The 17,965-nt window shown below is 40.6% G+C and overlaps 1 protein-coding gene across 7 annotated transcripts in view; it reads left to right on the top strand.

The window, feature by feature from the left end:
• Positions 1-17,965, top strand: part of SLC38A9 (solute carrier family 38 member 9) — a 74,743-nt gene that overhangs the window by 13,215 nt on the left and 43,563 nt on the right. For 5 of the 7 annotated variants that reach the window (XM_019496082.2, XM_019496080.2, XM_014594046.3 and 2 more), the window contains exons 2-8: positions 751-904; positions 12,253-12,385; positions 13,455-13,576; positions 14,027-14,090; positions 14,203-14,299; positions 14,852-15,022; positions 17,806-17,865. In XM_019496082.2, coding sequence (XP_019351627.1) covers positions 798-904; positions 12,253-12,385; positions 13,455-13,576; positions 14,027-14,090; positions 14,203-14,299; positions 14,852-15,022; positions 17,806-17,865 — 754 coding nt within the window. In that variant the 5' untranslated portion in view covers positions 751-797. Of the gene's footprint in view, positions 1-750; positions 905-3,471; positions 3,690-6,251; positions 6,465-12,252; positions 12,386-13,454; positions 13,577-14,026; positions 14,091-14,202; positions 14,300-14,851; positions 15,023-17,805; positions 17,866-17,965 lie in introns of those variants that run through there. The other 2 variants (XM_019496083.1, XM_014594048.3) reach the window with 2 other exon arrangements.

Raw genomic sequence — 17,965 nt, forward strand, 5'->3', positions numbered from 1 at the left:
TCTTAGATAACCAGAATTTTTAGGTAATCAGCACCCCCCTTAAGACACTCATGCAGGATAACAAAGCTTTTACTGTAGAAGTTACTGCAGAAGTTACATCCACTGAGGAAAGCATGCATTTTATGAGCACAGATGGTCCTGGTTAATTGGTTATTCTGCTTTACTGTCACCGGGAGTTTTTTTCCCCCTCACTGAAAGAATTGAGACAAAACTTTTAATTTCCTAAATTTAGGTCTTGATTCCAGTCTCATGCACCTCCCTTCCCCATGGATGTAGCTTGTTTGAATTCTACATATGTAAAAGTACAAGACAGAGCAAAATTTTATCATCAATATTTTGCCAAGTATCATGCCTATGTATAATATTCTTGATTCAGAGATGATACCTTTTTTAGGTCAATTATAGCATTGCATCCTTTCAGTTGCAGATTATCAAATCATACAACACCATCTTCTGAACCTTATTTCAAGAAATCTTTGTATAACCATGAGGACATTTTTTCAGAAATGTTTACAGTTCTTCACTGAAAAGCCAGCACAGCTTAGTGACAGGACAGAATCTGTTCCCAGGTTACCCCACATGAAATTCCCTTCACAGAATGGGAGCTCCCAAGTAGCTACCTCTCACCCTTCAACTAGCAATTGACCCTCTGGCTGCTTTGCATCAGGCCTCACGTAGGTGTGGTGTTTTGTTGTAGCAGGGCCAGTATCTTACCTATTTGTTATAACCGTCTTGTTTTATTTGTTTTAGGTCCAAATATTAACAGGAGCTAGCAGAAGGAAGTGCATTCTTCAAGTATGGAAGAGGATACTAAACCGCTCCTGATCCCTGATGGAGGTGGTGATGAAAGCGATTATGGAATCATGAACATTCAGTTTAGTCCAGAAGACCTTAAATGCAAAAGGTGAGGGGGAAAGTCTAATCTTAATACAACACTGGAAATGGTTGTTGTCTTATATTTATACTTAAAAGAAGAATTCTGTGAAGGAAACAAAAAAAAACAAACCACTAACATTTTGCATCTGCTTATTTTTATAAATCAAAGTTTCTTCTTTGTGTCTAGTCAGTGTCATTTTAAGCACCACCTGCATTTCATAGAATACATTTTTTATTTTTTCTCTTTTCCTTTTTAAGAAAGAGATCTTCCTCTTGAAAAGTTTAGTGACCTTGCTTCAGTGAGGGCATGCTAGAATGCAGTTGGTTTGAAAAGATATATGCATGCATGTGATAGGTCTTGTGGCCACAGAGGGTACTCCGAGTGAACCTGCAGCTCCTACCTGTGTCAGACTGCAATGCCAGTCTCCTTAATTTGCTCACCTGCCACGCCTTGTTTTTTAATAGTAAAAGTTGATTAAGGGAGGTTGCCAACAGGCTTTAGAGTGAACCTTATTCCTAAGGACTTCTCATTGGGTCTTAATCCAGCCCTCAGGCCTGATAGATCCCTCTCGGCCTAACTAGGCCCCTGTAAAACACCCAAGGGCTGGTTGTGTGGCCCGTTTTCCTCCCCTATACCACACCCCAGGCCTTACAGGTATTATCATATCGTTGTTCACTTGTTGGGCTCTGGCCTCTTCAGCTTCCATCCTTTTCCTACCAGAAAGGCCTTCTAGCCCAGGCCCACTGTGTTGGACCTGGCTGTGGCATTAGCTCTGGTTTGTCTCTCTCTGGCTCCAGCCCCTGTCTGGCCCAGTAGCCTTGCACACTGCCCCTCTCCGGTCTCAACAGTAGCTCAAGCCTTGAGCCTGCACATGAAGGGCTCAAGGCAAGTGTCTGCCCTTCGGGTACAAATGGAACCTCTATAAACCACCCCTTGCAGTCCTAACCCAAACTACCATCATTAACGGTAACTTAAACCATAAGCCCCTGGACTATGACAGAAAACACAAACAACAGCAGGAACACCCCGTACCCCTTTAAGAGGGCACTTTCCTCATTCCTAGCTGGCATACTTTCCAGCCCAGGGCTATACTCTAGCCCGGGGTGGGCAGTTATTTTGAGCAGAGGGCCACTTATTGAGTTTTGGCAAGCCATCGAGGGCCGCATGACAGGCAGCCCAGAGCAGATTAATATTAATTTTCTACATTTTTTAGGGGCCCTGCGGGCCAGATAGAATGGCTTGGCAGGCTGCATCTGGCCCCCAGGCTGCATTTTACCTATCCCTGCTCTAGCCTATACACTATACAGCCTTGGGCTCTTTGGTCCCACACATAGCTTCTCTGGGCTCTCAGGCCCCAGCTCAGCCTTTCCCTGGGCACACAGACCCTCTGGTAGGCACCTCAAACCTTCTAGGAAGTTAACCTAAAACAAAGGCCACTTGCCTATAAACTCAGTCTTTCTCTGCTCAGGGAACTTACCTCTGTTCCCAGGCCTGCAGAGTTGTTTTGCTAAATCCAGGTCCCTTCAGGAGCCCTTCTGCCAGGAGCTCCTTACTGCAAGGTTGCCAGGGAGAGGTTCCCTGACCTGGACAAGCTCTGGATTTATATAGCTCCAGCCTGAGCCCTCTTCTGATCAAATGAGTCCCTCATTAGCTCCCCGCTGCCACCTGCAAGCAGGCTCACAGGCTTCTTGCTCTCTTCAAGGAGCAGGCACATCCCAGTGCCCTGCTACAATGTACCTGTTTCAAATATGTCTTAAAACACTGAACAGAATCAATGGGCACATATTTATCACCATGCCTATTAAGATTTTTACTTACTGCAAAATGTAGTACCACTAACTTAGTGGTGAGAATATCCATGAGAAGCCACCTGACTGTGGGCATGAGTACAGCTGCACAACTTCCCCCAGGGCATATGATGCACGGGCCATACACCATACCGTGCTGCATGCTGGATGCTTTCCCACCTCACTGTACAGCAGGCACCCCTCCCTGCTATACCATGCCATCAGCCCCACTGGCCCCTGATAACTGCACCATGCCATGTGCCCCGTGGCTGCTTCTGCTGCGATTGGAGTCTTCAGGCTCCTTCTCCCTCTTGGTTTCTACTTCCTGCCTCCTTAGACCAGGACTTGTTGGGTAAAAAGACTAAGAAGTGGAGACCGGGATGGGCTGGATGAGGGGAATGAGAGTAGGCTGAGGAGCCAAGAGTGGGGAAGAATCAGGACTTGGGCAGATTGGAGGGGTTGGGCAAAAAAGTCATTTGTGGAGGGAAATGGGCAGAAGAGTCCACCTTTTGCTATCAGCTACTCAGCTAGCAGAAGTGGCAGAGGTCAACATGGTGGATCTTAAAATTCCTTGTGATAGAATTTGTTTTTTTCCAGTTTGTATTAAAAAAACCTAGGACATTACATGCACTTATTTACACCTAACCTAATTGCTTTTAAGGAATATTCTTATGTTGGAAAGTCAAACAGTTCCAAGTTAGGAAATGCCAGAATTAAGGATGCCTGCATAATCTTAATTCACCCTCTTGTGCATTCATTACAATACAGTCTTTATTGACACCATCTCATTATCCCTGTCTGCTTCAGTGTACAAGATGAAATGCTCTGAGTGAATCAGGATTATGTATTAAAGGAGACTTTTCTGCAGCAACCCTGGCATATTTGGTGAAGAATATGGAAAGTAGGAAGTGAATGGATCAAGGCGATGTGAGAAGAGAGATGTTTGGGTAGTTCAGCACTGCCCTGGAAGATTGGATTCTATGCTTGCCTCTGCCACAGAGTTCCTCCTGTGTCATTCTACTCAGGTAGTTTGTATTAAGCTTTTCACACATAGTCACTGACTGTACGTCTTACATTTTCTGGGTCGCTGACAAGGTGTCATAGGGTCTGTTTCCAGAAGCACTAAACACTCACAGCTGCAACTGGAGGCTGTGCTTTGAGTATTCAGAGTGCTACACTGTGGTAGGTTTGCTGAAAAATCAAGTCTTCATATTTCAGATTAGGCACCCAAAATGAGTGAGCATTTTTTACATTAATCTCTCTGTGTCCCAGCTTCCTTTGCACAGTATGAGGCAGGAGTCCTGTGAAAATAATAGTACGTAATCACATAATTGAAGTCTGTTTCATAATGCATATGTGCAAAGTGGTCAAATTCAAGATTGCACAGTCATTCTGGCATTTCCTACCTTTTGAGTACATAACTTTGCAACATTAATAATGTTCTTTTAATGTCCTTTGGTAAATATACCAAAAATCCAAAATCATAATTTTAAAGTATTTTAGAGTAACACAGTAGAACATTATGCCAATAATAATTCCAGTAAACCTCTAATAAATATTGATTTTAAGAGAATGTAAAAAAGATTTAACATATCAGTGGGGGAAGCACTGCTTACCAGTAGTTGAGCAACCTGCTGCTTTTCAGCTGCAGGGAACAGCACTAGGTGGATCTTAACTATGAATCACTTTGGCTCTTTTACTTTTTGGCTTTACTGAATGTACCGTTTCTGAGGCAGGTGCAGTTTGCACAAGAGAACGGAAGGTGGCACTGTCATCTTTTAAATTTCCTTTTAACACAGCAGGAGAAGTGAAAAAAAGGGTCTTGGCTGGCAGTATAGGCACTAGTATATGCAAGTACATTCGGGCCTATTTGCTGTTGTATGCTTGGCTTGAGGTACCAACACCTGATGCCTAATTGCTCCAGGGGCATTTGTGCATGGATGCCAGGGCCTAAAGCCTCTGTGAGCCCCATCTTCCCTTTCTAGATTAAGGAAGAAAAGAAGGGATGGGGACCTCATGGAAACAACAGGGGTGTAGGGTGGGGCACAGTAATATTAGTGTAATGCAGATTGGGAGCTAGCAGAGCCTGCTTGATTGAGGAAGAGAGAGGCATTGCTCTCTTGCAAATTGCTGCCTTGGATTTGGCACTGAAAAGGGCCTGGGGCTCTTCTGACACAGCTAGGCCAGATGCAGGTGCTCATTTGTATGGTTTTAGAGAGTTGCTAAGGGCGGATCATTTCTCTGTATGTGAAGATTGATGCGTAAGAGATGGTGACACATGGGTAATAAGAGAAGCTGTGATGGAAGAGAGATCATGATCTAGAAAAGGTTTGTTCAAAGTGAGGTGCATCCGTTGCTTTGTGTGGTGTGGTGAATCTGAGTAGCGGAGGAGGGGCTTTGTGCTTTGCCCTCAAACTTGATCTCCCAAAAGAAAAACCAAAGTGCACACTTTGAGCAATCTTTTTCCCCAGCCTGTTTTGTTCTGGCACATTAAGTGGTCCACATGCCTTCTCCTTCCTTTTTGCTTGATTTTTGTTTCTAGTTACTGCACAGGCCACCAGTTTTCTCACTCAGAGTTAGCTCTCCAGCCCAGAACTGGCTTTTTCTATTCAGCTAGGCTTATAGTAATACAAAGTTTGATTGGTAGGTGTGGCTGGTGCCACTACAAAAGAATGCCTTGCCTTTCCCCACCCCAACTCTCCTTTCTTTTCATCTTGGCCTGGCAGCACTATCTGGCATTGGCAGAGCAGAGGGAAAGGCTAAGCCAGATGCTGTTTGACTCACCTCTGCAGTTCTGAAAGAAGTGTACTCAGTGCCCCAGGTGCTTCTTAGCCATTCACTCCATCTCTGCCTTTTTGGCTCTGCTCCCTTTCTGCCTCTTTTCAAATACCAGACATGTATCTCTAGAGTACAGCTGCTATAAGAGATGACACTGTTGTCTTTGTAAAGTCTTTAGTCTATGGTAGAGAAGCAAAAGAACAGGTTTGAAAGATGTTGGCAGCATGGGCATATCCATGGAGGGGGGCTTCCCTGTTGTCTGCTTTATATGAGCCTTCAGTCCCTGAAAAGACTTAAGTTTTCACACAAGGAGAAATCTGAAGGCAGTGATTCTTAACCAGGGTGCCTTAACATTCTTTCAAGAATGCCATGCCATGCCATGCCATGCCCTGCAATGTTAGGTGTGCAAACATGATTCACAAGATAAAGCCAGTGATGTGAAATAAGAATTATGAGTGTTACAAGCATTCTGGCTTATTGTGGTCTTTCTGAGTTCTTTCAACAGAAAAAAATGCTCTTTTTTTTTTGTAGCAAAAAAAAAAAGGGTGAAAGCAAAAGGCTGGAATTTCCTGAGGTGTGCCTCAGGTTTTACCAGGGTGGTGTGAGAGCCATTGACTTAAGGGCTAAGAACACAGACCTTAACTTCCCACCTCAGAGCAAGGAAGGATAGAGAGGAACAAAAAGAGAGAGCTTGAGGCCAGCTGTTTTAGGCAGCCTGTAGAAATAGAGGGGCCAGGGTCAGGCAGGGTTAAATGCAGATTAGCATAAAGAAAAGCATTGTGGGATCAGAAACAGAGAAGTGTTGGGTACAAGTGTATGTATTAGAGATGGCTCTGACAAGCATGAAGATATTTTTTGGTTTCCCTAGTATAGTTTGAATTCCCTGTTTATATATGTTAGGAGTCCCTGAGAGCAGAAAAATATCTATCACATATAAACAGTATTGTGAGAGGGGATCATGAATGTGGGCTACAAGTAGATTTTGTTAAACCTGTTGCTGGTGGAGCCATGATCAGATACAGGTTTGTAGTGTTTTCTAGCCTTTTTTAGTTTGTTTTAAATAGTCTTTTCTTTCCATATTTATAAGTTTGTCACTAACTTAGTCTTTTGTCTTAGGGATTTGTGATTAGTGTTTGTTTTTTTGTAGGTGGTTTTATTATTTATTTCATAAGTTGTTAGCTGGTTTTGTTAATTATTCTGGGTAGTGTTGCAATTATTCTGGGTAAAGCTGCAAGGTGGAATAAAAGTACCTGTTGAATTGAATGTTGAAAATAGCTTGCTTTGTTGTCTACTTTGTTTATTAAAGTTGTAAATGACTTTCTTGTGTAGTATGTTTCTTTGTCTTTCTAGGCAAAAAAAGTCCAACATAATAGAGCACTTCAAAATTGGATGCGGTTGCTTTGTGTAACTTCCTTAACATTTCTAATAACTTAGAATGAATGATTTGGTAACTATATAACTCTTCTAGCATATTTTATTATGGTAGTTTGGCACAGCAATATTATCTAGTGTATTAGAGTAAGGACTCCATTTTTCTTTCCCTCCCTCATATTTTCTCTAATTTACAGTTTTGTTGTCTTTGGGAATGTGTGATGCTATGGGGATGAAACTGGAAGTGTGTTGGAAGCTGTTCTAATTGAAAATGCTTAAGACCCAGAGTAGAGGATGTATCCAGGCTCTGCCCTGAGGGAAAACAAAAGGCACATAAAGCCAGGGACTTGAGAAGAATGAGAAGTTAAAAAGAGAATAATGAGAGAATACCAAAAAGATGAAGGAGTGGTCAGTGTGGGAAATATTTCTAAATGGCATTAGAAGCATTGGAAGGGGCCCAAGGACCATCTTTTCTTTTCCTTTAGGTTCTCTCTTTTTCCTGTTCTTTTTCTTTTTCAAGTTTTCTTGCAAGTTAAAAACAAACAAACATAAGAGATGCTGTGTAGGTATCACTAGATACCTGAACTCTTATTTTTACATAGCAGGTATTGCTACATGCTTCAGCAGCCAGGCTCAGATTTGACTTGCAGGATGACTGTTATTTGGAAGACAGATTGCTGGCTGTTTGACACCTACAGACTAATTGAGGAAGAGTGCAAATAATTCCTTGTATTGGAGTGCAAGTTTTTTACTCTCTCTTTCAGGGAGGAGACATTGGTTATTTCCCTAGATGGCTCAATATCCTTAGAATTAATAGGGGGATTATTTAAAAATAGTAAATATAGTATAATAAGGGGTGGACAAGCAGAAGTCTGCTAAAATCAGAAGTGATGCTCAAACGTAGTATGTTCAGTCATATGGATTGCCTACATAGAGGAATTGTATGTCTGTGTACAGACTTATTCTGAAGCATTAAAAAGGTGCTCTGATTTTGGTTATCAGCAGGGATCTTAGTTTTCTCTCTTTAAAAATCTCAAATTCTCTGATTCTTAAAAAACCCCCCAACAAATCCATTTTTCTACAATTAAAATGAAACGTCGCTATGAAATGCATCTTAAAATGAAATGCACGTGGTGCCCCCTGCTCAATTACCCTCCTTCTGTAGCCCCAAGTAACCACTTTTGCAGGCAGGAACTCTACCAGCCTGCAAGGGGAAACCCACCGTTTCCCACACTTTTCTCCTCTAAAGGAAAAAATCCATGATTTTTCCACAGTAAATAGAAAGCCCAGGTCCCTGGTTATCGGCACCATATACAACATGGAAAGAGACAACAGAGCACACTGTGGTTTATCCTATTAAGTATGAGGAACCCCTGTACCAAAGACCTTATACTGACTGTCATACTCTGATTTTTGATTGAGTCTTCCTTCATGAGTGGACTACTGATTTCAGGCATTTCTGGCTGTAGGATTTGGGGTCTGAAGATACAGAAGCTTTACAGCTGAGAGCCAGGGTGAGATAAGACGTTTGCAGAGTAGATTAGTTTTCATGAATGATCTCAAGGAAGAGAGGACTCTCAAACCATTAAATGGTATAACTACTTCCTCTTCCCCCTTTGTTTTAACATCATCTATTTCCTGGCAAAAGTGTCTTCAAATCCAAGCAAGACTAACTCTAAAATATATATTGTTAATTGATGAAATTTCCACCCTAATTTTTAAACACATGTTCCCAATATCTTTCAGTTGTCCCAAAATATGCAATCGTTTTAATAGATTTCTTATCTATCACTGAAACTCAGCAAATTCTAGTGTTTTGACGATATAAAATTGTTTAAAATTCCAGCATATTTCTCCTACTCAAGAAGGATAGTCAAATTTAAACTATATTGTGTCCTTGGGGGAGGAGGTGAGGGTGTTTATCTGTAAACGTGGTTTCTATATTCATACTTCTTCATTCTGCACGTATACTTATACATGGCACTATACCTTTTGATGCCTATTGTGTATAGTTTAGACAGTCCCATCCAGAAAAGATATTGGACATCCTTATAATTACTGAGATTATCATTGCCCAAGGCAAAAGTGCTGTTTGTCTGAAATGACAAGGTAAAACCCTACAGTATATAGATAGCTATAGATAGATCTTTCTATACATTTCAGACAAACATCACTTTATATAAATTTCCTAGAAAGTTTGGGAAATGAAATTCTTTGTTCATTAGTATATACTTGCTTCCCATAATTTTATGTACATTATAAATGCTGGTCAGAAAATGCATATAGCTTAGAAACTGAGTCCTCCTGACCAATGGAACTGAAACTTTTATTTTAACAAAGAAACGTCATAGTTTTATAAGGCCTGATATTTGGAAATAAGTGACATGGAAAGTACTACACTGTATGCAAAGTCACTTTTAATACTGATTGGATTAATTCTAAATGCTGAATTGGTGAGAGTAGCTAGGCTATATAGTATTAAAGCTATACACACACAAGTGCTATAGGAAATGCAACGACCTCTCCCTTGCCCACTGTGAGCTGTGGCCCGCGGGTTCTGTGCCAACTGCAGTTCTATGATGTACGCAAGGTGAACATCTCCTGTGTGGGTTCTCAGCATCCAACCCCTGCCTACCATGTAAAGCAAAATCCATAAGTTCTCATGCAGCGTTTGCCCCTGAACAAAGAATAGTCTGGTTGGATTAATTTTTAAAACTGGAGTATAATAGTACTATTGCCCTGGACATAGTGAATCCATTAAATTGTGTGTGGCTCTCCCCTGTCTCTCTGAGTGCTTGGTTAATGCTCTTGTTATTACTATATTTATCTGTAAACCACATGCACATCTGCCCCCAAAATTTGCCCTCCAGAATTAGGGTGTGTGCCTTAAGCGGGGAAGTTGATTTTTCTTTGCTGGAAGAGAACAGAAATATACTGACACTGCTGTCATGGGTGCCAAGATGGCTGCCACTTCTCTTTGGGCCCAGCAAGCAGAGGGGCTGGAGTCCTTTGTCCCTCTCACAGCTGAGGTCGCTGTTGGCTGAGCAGCGTAGCATGCATCTGGAGTAGTCATTGAGTTAGCTCAGGGCAAGTGAGCTGCTGCATGCTGTCTGTCATCAGTACCTTGAGGCTTTCGGTTTGGAAACAACACCTTATTCTTTACTGTAAAGAAATAACAGTCTTGCTGCTGCCCTTGCAAGGGTCTGGGCATAGCCTTGTTGCTGTTCTGCCATAGCAGGACACTTCTGCTGCCCCATCCAGACTACTTCCTGGGATGCCACACTTCCTGGGCTCTCTCTGTTCCCTGGAGACCTGACTTAGTCTCCACACAGCCACAATTCTGTCAAAATCTTTTTTTTCCCCTACGGTCTGACATCCAAAAAACAAGGTATATGCCTTGGGGATAGGGGAATGTGGTACACAAGGAAATGCAGTACTTCTCCTACTTTGTACTTGTTGTCATACCCTCAAGTCTTTCCCCATTCTGCCATTTTTTTTCCTTTTGGTTTCATGGGGCCTCTTCAGAGTGCTGTCCCAAGAAGAGAAATTTCTCACAGATCTGCTGAATGGCTGAGCATGGTGTTGGCAGGGTTTTCTTCCTGTAGGATTTACAGCCCTGTGGGCCCAACCTGCTCTGGGTCTCTGGAACAGCATGTGCAGCCAGATACATTTCTAGGCCTGGTTTTCAAACTGAGTGCAGATGTAGAGAACACAAAAATCGCTCCCTTGTTTTAGGCAGATTGCCACTTTTCCCAAGGAGAGATCACCACTCGCGTTCCACGTAGAAAGGTGTCATCATGATCTACCCATATAAGCTCATGGATCGAGTTAACATCCTTGGAGAGATTTCCCCCAACTGACAGACCAATGAGCAGGAGATCTTGTTAACCAAATCCATGTGTTAAGCAAGGCAGTGAACGCTCTGGTGCTTAAAAATGTCCTTGTATCCTGCTGCTTTTCAGTTGTCCTCTCTGATCACTGTTGTTCTCAAGCAGCGTGTGTCCGACTGGAGTGGGAGGAAAGGGAACCCAAATACAGCTGCAAGAAACAAGATAGCAGCAGCAGGCTGGAGCTTCCTATGGTTCGAAACAACTGTAGTAGAGTAATGCTTTCATTTTATTTTTTCCTTATCTGCTATAATAGCTTTTAAATCACACCCAGCTGGACTAGTCTGCGAATTGCATAGTTAATCCTGATTCTTTCCATCTGCTTTTACATTCATCAGAAAGCATTCATTTCTGTTTTGTGCTATTGACCATGAGGAGAATCACAGAAGTGAGCATTCAGGGTTTGGGGAACAAGCTTCATCTCTTTCAAGTATCTTTTAGCAGGCAGTAAACAGAGCTGCACTTTATAAATTGGGTTTTGTTAACCTCCAGGGGTAAGCTTGTGCATGAGGCAATATTTAATAATGCACCTGGAAGGAGGATGGGAGCTCAGTTGAGAAAAATAATGCCCTGATATGAGGGTGAGGCTGAAAATCGTACAGCCCCCATGAGATGTTCCTGTCACCAGGGGCCACTGCCAGGGGAGTCGGTAACTACTGTTGCACATCTCTAGGACTGAACTTGAAAGGCTGTTGTTTGAACCTGTGGTTTTCCAGACTACTCGTACCACAGGAAAAATTCCACAATATTCTTCCTGACTATTTTTTTTGCTGCTGGTGAATCAAGACTCCTAATTTAGCTTTATTTGTAATTTGCAGTGCTCTGGTTTATACCTGCCTCCTTCTCGCCCCCTCCAGCCTCCGAAAAAAAGAAACCAAACTGGAAGATTAACAAACAGTTCCAGGAAATGTGCTTATCCACTTCACATCTACCTTTGCGTAAATACAGTGCTGGATACGCAGCCTTGTATCTATCCTGTCTCCAAACATCTTCCATCCACATGGTAGACAAAGAGGCAGAAACATTATCATTCCAAAGGATGTTTGTTTCCATATGGCTGCTTTGGGGACAGGCCATGATCTGAACCTTAGGAATTTTTGTTCCTGAGAATCATACTCCAAGTGATTAATCCAATGTCTTTCGAAAGGAAACTGTGAGGTAGCAGAACATTAAAACAGACTTTTCTCTTTAAATGTAAATATATTGTAACAAATTCTGCTCTTTACCCCAGTTTAACAGAACACAACTGGTTTGTTGATTCTACTATGTACAGTATTAGTCAAAACTCCGTTAACGGTTTGCCACAGTATAAGTAATACAGCAAAAAAAATTGGCCTGCTGGCTGCTTTTCTGGTTTTTGTGTTGTTTTTAATGTGATTTATAAAGAGAGGTAAATGTTGGCTTCCGTCATCTGTGGAGTGTAAGACACTGACGTGGTACAGATGCTGCATGTTGGATAGCTGTTTAACAGAATTATGTAAAACTGTTTTCTGAATTTTACCTGATAATGCTGCCTAAAGGTTTTTGGTGTTTTGCTTTTCACCCTCTTCAGACCATTCCACGTAGAGCCTACAAACATCGTTAGTGTGAATGATGACACACAAAGAGTTACAGACGAAGCATCAGCAATGAATAAGCGGATTCATTACTATGGCAGGCTTACTTCTCCATCAAACAGGGCAATGGTAAGAAAAGGCCAGAGATACTAATTAACAGGGGTATAATGTAATGTGATGGGGTTACTACGAGGGGTGCCTGACCTGCACATTTCTGCATTAGAATAAAAGAAAAGAAAACATTAATTAAAAGTGAAAATTGCTTTTAAATAAGAAATGAGTGGCTAAGCACATCCAAATTTCTGTAGAACCACAATCACAATTATCTTGTTGTTATATATTTTTAGCATCTAAGAGACATGTAAACAATGCTGAACCTGTCTTAAAATTTGGCTACAAGAACTCACATAAATGCTGATTTATTAAGCTTTAATGTAAAAATGTGTTAATTTTGTTTATAGTAAATTGGCTTGCATGAGAGAGGAAGCTGTGATCTTACTAAGGCCCCGGGCAGATGTTACAGTTAAAACACGATTAACCAGTTAATCGCATCCTAAAGTGTAACCCAGCCACGTATTCAGGAAATTAATGACGTGACAAAATATGAATCAAGCCACAAAATGATGACACAAAAAAAATTGTACTAATTTTGTGTCTGGTTTCCATTGTGCCTTGAAACAAATGTGTGGCAGGATGAACTACACTGGCATCTCCAACTGGACCTGGTGTGTTTCCTGCCAGCCAGTAGTCTGCTGATCATTGGCAGGACTGGAACTGCACAGGGGCTGCCCAGTGTGGCCCTCATCCTGCAAGCCATGAGTTGGTTGGGCAGGGAACATACTGTTGCAGGTTCAAGCCCCACTGCAGTCTTGATCCAGCTGGCTCCAGGGCTCACAGTGGGACTCAAACTGGCCCTGTTGAGTCCCTGAAGCCAACTGACAATTAGCTGCTTGTTGGGAACTGTTGCCAGTGCAGGAGGAGCCTGAGATCATGATGCTGCTCAGTGTTGCAATGCAGCTTCCCCTGCTCCAACAAGTATCGCATAATTGGGATCTGATCCCAAAATTGCATGTCTTGCCGTGCAAGTGCGTCATGGTGGGAGGCACAGTTGTTGGGATCACAGGTTAGATCCCATCACATCTTTAAATAAATATCTGTCAGCAACTTAATACTACTGCTTTTGTTATCTGTTTGTTAGATTGCTCCTGATCACGTTCTTCCAGCTCCAGATGAAATCTATGTGTACAGCCCATTAGGAACTGCTTTCAAAATGGATGGTTGCACAGAAGGCTATGGTAAAAACTCCAGCATAGTAACAATGTACGTTAAGCACTTTTGTTTATTGTGGCTAAAAATTACAATTATTTTAACTTAACAGCTTTTACTATAATCTGTTTAAGTTCATCACGGGGGCACAGAAGGGAATTGGTAAGGTTTTATTCACCAAGGCGCCCCCGGGGGTTACAAGAAATAATGGCCACAAGCTAGCAGAGAGCAGATTTAGATTGGACATTAGGAAGAACTTCTTCACAGTTCGAGTGGCCAAGGTCTGGAACGGGCTCTCAAGGGAGGTGGTGCTCTCCCCTACCCTAGGGGTCTTCAAGAGGAGGTTAGATAAGCATCTAGCTGGGGTCATCTGAACCCAGCACTCTTTCCTGCCTATGCAGGGGGTCGGACTCGATGATCTATTGAGGTCCCTTCCGACCCTAACATCTATGAATCTGTCTGAAAGAGTAGCATATAAAAAAAATGATTTTTTTTTTCTTCCAGATTTATGATCTGGAATACAATGATGGGTACATCTATACTAAGTATCCCATGGGGAATAAAACAGGTAAGGTGGAGGAAATAATATTGGCTTTTGCAGCATGTAATTTGTTGTTCATTTGTGTCAACAGTATACCTGGCTAACATATAAAATTAAATATATTTCTTGTTTTAAACAGGCAGGATTTACCAATGGAATTATTCTGATATTACTAATGGGACTTCTGACACTTTACTGCTGTTACAGGGTTTTGAAATCACGGACTATGATAGAAAGTAAGAATCTGTTGCACTATAGTACACACAAGGGTCTGTCTCATGGTTTAAAGCAAAATCCTTGAGATCTTAGAGGTTTTTGCCTCGAACTCCAAGAGACATTTGATGTAATACAAAGCAGTCCAGCTTCTAAATGGCTGAATGCTGAATGCCCTGCAGGCTTTACCATGGGAGGTTGCTTGCTTGTGGGCTGGGGCAGAGGCAGGCAGTGAAAGCTAGAGGAGTGAGAGGAACCTGGAGGCTTTGGATGCTGTTATAGCTGGAATGATGGGAGGGAGCCATGGCTGGGGAGGAGCTCAGGGGTTTAACCCTTCATAGGCTGCCAGTTGGACAGCCCTGCTGTAATAAAAATCCAGTTGTGAAACAGAATACTGCTGCTTTGGGAGTGTTGTACTTTTAAGTTGTTGATGGTCATCTAGCACTTAAAAGAGGGTTTGAATCTATGAGAGAGGTCTGGGTAAACAGCATGATCTCTCCTGATCAAAGTATTCTAATATCTAACCACCTGCTTATTTTATTTCTTCATACATTTGTATTTTTATGTTTATATAGCTTCAAAAGATACTTCAAACTGGGAATTCCCAGATGTCTGCAAGCACTATTTTGGATCCTTTGGTCAATGGTCCAGTCTATTATTTTCAATGGTATCACTTGTTGGAGCCATGGTTGTTTATTGGGTACTTATGTCCAACTTCCTGTTCAACACAGGAAAATTTATATACAGTAAGTAAAAGTGTTGGGCTTAAATTAGATATTTAGCCTTTAAGCAGTGGGGTTCTGACCTGCATCTTCATGTTCTGTCTCTTATTCCACAAGAATTGGCAAGCAAAGGACAATTATGCGTGCACACAGCAAGTGATTAGAACTGATAGCCAACACCTGGATGTTCTGTAGCATCAAACGGAAAAACCAGGGTTTAGTAAATACATATCTTGATGTGTTGCTTTCAGTGTCTGTATTCACAGCACTTTCCAAACCTCTCATCACAGTAAGAGAATGTCCTGATCCTAACATCTGACAAAATGCTAAACAGGGTTAAACTCAAGTTTCCTGTCCTGGACACCTTACCCTATTGATTAATGACTAATGGAATCTACAGATGACCTAATTCAGATTTTGTCCTAGATGATTATTTTTATAGTTATTGCAAGCAAATTTCATAGTGTTTGAACAGGTCCCTTTTCCAGAAATAAAGACATAAACAAAGCTCTGCTGCTTTCCTCCTCTTCCTGTTCTCTCTGTAAGCTTGATATGTTTTGTCATTGTCAGTCAGCTAAGAACCACCTTATGAAAATAGAATTGGTAATACTAGTTCTGTGGTAACTTTAATGACTAGAGCATTTTTCTAACTTTGACTATTAAATGGTCAAAATTAATCTACTCAGGGTGCTCACAGGATACTGTGTATGATTTCAGTGCACTGAAGAATACTATTAAATTGAGAAGTTTTATTTAAATATATTCACATTAAACAAATTGTTTATCTAGTGGAGGATATCTTAGAAAATAGCATTATATACAAACGATTTTAGACAAGAATTCTTCAGATATGGATATTAAGTGAAATACAGCTTTCCTTCTCTTGTGTAGGTGTGCCTGTTTGATAGTTTTTTTAAGTATCCAAAAGTGACATTTGATAGTTCTAAAGTACTTTATGTACTACTAAAGAAATCTCATTTGGGAATCAATTTATAACTTCCATGAAAGTATCTGGTTATTCTCTAAGTGCATTTCAGGTTTTGAATATTTTCCATTAAGAAGCATTTTTTTTTTTTTTTTTAAATCACAAAACAAGGGTGATCTTGGGCACATCTGCTTGCTCTACCCATTGAACTACTTCTATTTGAGCAGCTGGAAGACTTTGATGGAATTATTATTATTAAAAGAATAGCAATTTTTAAACCTAAGAAAAAAATAATTGTTTTCTCTGCATCAGGTTTGTAAAACTCAGATTCACATTCATTGTGGCAAAGAAATCTGAAGCCAGCAGCACCAAATGCTTTATTTAATTTACACATGCATGCACTTATACTCACCATGAGATGTTGTCCTTAAAGCATTCAGTCAGTGAGACTCACTAAATTGTCAAGCTGTTGGACCTGCATGTGTGTGTGTGTGACATCAGTGGTGATGACCCAGACTTTTAAATGGAGGTTTGATGTCTATATTCTTTTCAATGCCTGGTCTAATATTTTCAAGCATTAATTTAGTAAGATTAAAATTTTCTATGTTGATCATCCAGTCTAAGGGACACAAACAACTGGGGCAAAATCTTATCCATTTTAACTAAGATAACAATGTTAAAATCATTTAAGGGTGAGTGTTCTTCCCTTGAGCACTGTATTTTCCACAAATTCTTTGAGTACTGTCATCATACTTTATCTAGTTTTCTTTTATGCTAAATAGAAGAAAGTTTCTATTGCATGACAAGAAACTAGGAACCAACGAACTGAAATTTCAAAATATAAAACCAAAAGGAGGCATAACCTTCCTTGACAAAGATGGAACCAGCAATATTGTAGAAATTCAAACAGCACCATTTAGCAAAGTCCTGACCTTTTCTTGTAGATGTATATTAGTAGACATGACTAAAGGTGGCAAAATTAGGTCTTGCCTGAGAAATCTAGTAATGGAATAAATGCAGAATAGCATAATCATTCAGCAATCTAATAAAAATATCCCAAGAGTTAGTCTGACTTGTTTTTTAAGCCAGCTGTATAACTTAAAACTTTTTGCCTACTGTAAATACTAAATTTAAAAGGCTAGTTAAGTACAAGCACATGCAGCAACAATTGTTCATCTGTTTTACTTCTATAATCTGATAGTATAAAGTAATTGTTAGACTCATTGGGATATTTCAGTTTAGATCTGTGATTCCCTAAGTTTTGAACCAGTGGGCCATGCTAACTTTCAAAATGTCTCAGACCACCATGAAAACATCTTTAAACCAAAATGAAAAGGGGGAAGATGTGATCTGTAGACCACATACTATGGCCACAACACTACCCATGGACCACTGTTCGGGCCAACTGGTATTCATCAGCACCTTGATTTTGAAAAAGGACTAGTCTCTTTTAAACTGACGGTATTCAAAAAGAGCTGAAAGAAACTAACTCACTTTAAAATAGCAACATAAAACAGTTGTCCAAAAGGAGGCTCTTTTCCCATTTCCAATAAAATGCAGAATGTTTCCAAAAACTTTCCATAAAACTGTCAGTGTTTCTTATCTTGCAAGCAATTGACAGAAAAAAGCTCTTTTTCACACATGTGAACAAATACCAAAAAAGACACATGCTATTAAAAGGCAGTTTTAGATTAAAACAAGCTTCATGTGAAACGAGTACGTTTTCTAAGATGGGAAGCTAAGAATATTCTCTTGAAAGATGATGCAAAATATTCTTTTGTCTCTCTACTTTTAGTTCCATAGATGTGGTACTTCTTTAATGTGTAGAAATAAGATACAAATTAATAGCATGCATATAATAAGAGTATTTTCTTAATTTCAGATTATGTTCATGACATTAATGTCACAGATATCATTCCTGGCACTAATGGAAGTACCAGAGGTAAGAAAAATCACATTAGTACTGTGCCTGTGCATTAAAATACATCATGATGTTTTGTGGCCCAAACTTTACTCAATTTCAATCATTTTAAAATAAGGCC

Source organism: Alligator mississippiensis, chromosome 3, assembly GCF_030867095.1.
Source record: "Alligator mississippiensis isolate rAllMis1 chromosome 3, rAllMis1, whole genome shotgun sequence".
Taxonomy (NCBI): domain Eukaryota; kingdom Metazoa; phylum Chordata; order Crocodylia; family Alligatoridae; genus Alligator; species Alligator mississippiensis.